At 42.1% G+C, this 1,245-nt stretch overlaps 1 protein-coding gene across 4 annotated transcripts in view; it reads right to left on the bottom strand.

Moving 5' to 3' along the window:
• The window catches only part of Tnks2 (tankyrase 2), a 59,149-nt gene that overhangs the window by 28,040 nt on the left and 29,864 nt on the right, over positions 1–1,245 (bottom strand). For 3 of the 4 annotated variants that reach the window (XM_026781200.1, XM_026781199.1, XM_026781198.1), the window contains one exon: positions 567–679. In XM_026781200.1, the coding sequence (XP_026637001.1) occupies positions 567–679 (113 nt within the window). The remainder of the gene's footprint in view (positions 1–566; positions 680–1,245) is intronic. The other variant, XM_005352179.3, reaches the window with a different exon arrangement.

The raw sequence follows: 1,245 nt of genomic DNA, 5'->3' as shown, positions 1-1,245 counted from the left end.
CACCATGTGGTTGCTGGGAATTGAACTCAGGACCTTTGGAAGAGCAGGCAATGCTCTTAACCACTGAGCCATCTCTCCAGCCCCCTTAAATTTTTTAAAAAGATTATATTATGTTCTTGAATGTTTTGCCTGATGTGTGCTTGTGCTCCACATGTGCACCTGGTGTACACGGAGGTCAGAAGGGTGTCACATCCTGGAGTCAGTTATACATGACTGTAAGCCACCATCTGAGTGCTGGGAACTGAATGCAGGGCCTCTGCAAGAGCTGCAAGTGTTTCTAAGTTCTGAACTGTTCTTCGGCCCCTTAAAATTCTTCTTTTACAGGGACAAGTGCGCTCTTTAAGACAGCTGCATTTTATATTGTAAGAACACTAAAATTTGCCAATGTGATATTTTCTAAAAATATATGTGAAACTAAAGGTCCCCACCCCATTCCTCAGTGTTCCTTATTGAAGAATTGTGGTATTTTTGTCCTTATTTAATAAGGTTCATTGATGTAACCATATAGATTAAACAATGCCAAAATAAAAACCAAAGATTAACAAAAATTTAAAATGGTATCTTACCTTTACAGTTTCTACGTCACCAGCCTTTGCAGCTTCAAGCAGCTGTCTGTCTGCCTCTGAGTGACCTGGTGAGATGCCCTCTAGAAAGAGGGGAGAACGGTTGTTAATTTCCACTAGAAAATAAAACCAAGATTCAAAGGAGTTATATTTTACAAAGTAGTTTCTGAGTTTGCTGGCTTATATATAATCACCACAGGAGAAAAAGCTAAGGCCATTAAATCTTTTGAAAATAAACACTGAACAAAATGTCTAAGCATGCTAGTTGTAAAATGCTATTTAGCGGTGTAAAGAACATAACCGAAGTGAAAGCTCGCCTGCATTATAACCAAGCCATGTGTGAGCACTGGTAAAGAGCACCCAGCAGATAGGCCAGGCAGTGGAGCACGCCTTTAATCCCAGCACTCCAGGAGGCAGAGCCAGGTGATTCTCTGTGAGTTTGAGGTCAACCTGGTCAACATAGCGAGTTCCAGGGCAGCCAGAGAAACCCTGTCTCGGAAAACAAAAACAGAAAGAGAAAGAGAGAGAGAGAGAGAGAGAGAGAGAGAGACAGAGAGAGAGACAGAGACAGAGAGAGAGACAGAGACAGAGAGAGAGAGAGAGAGGAGAAACGGGAGAAAAAAGAAAAAAGACAGGATCTATGGAACCCTGTCTGTTCTGGAACTCAGAGAGATGTGCCTAC

The sequence above is a fragment of the Microtus ochrogaster genome, chromosome 8 (assembly GCF_000317375.1).
Source record: "Microtus ochrogaster isolate Prairie Vole_2 chromosome 8, MicOch1.0, whole genome shotgun sequence".
NCBI lineage: Eukaryota > Metazoa > Chordata > Mammalia > Rodentia > Cricetidae > Microtus > Microtus ochrogaster.
Note: the sequence above shows the minus strand (reverse complement) of the source record. Positions and strands in the feature narration are given on the sequence as shown.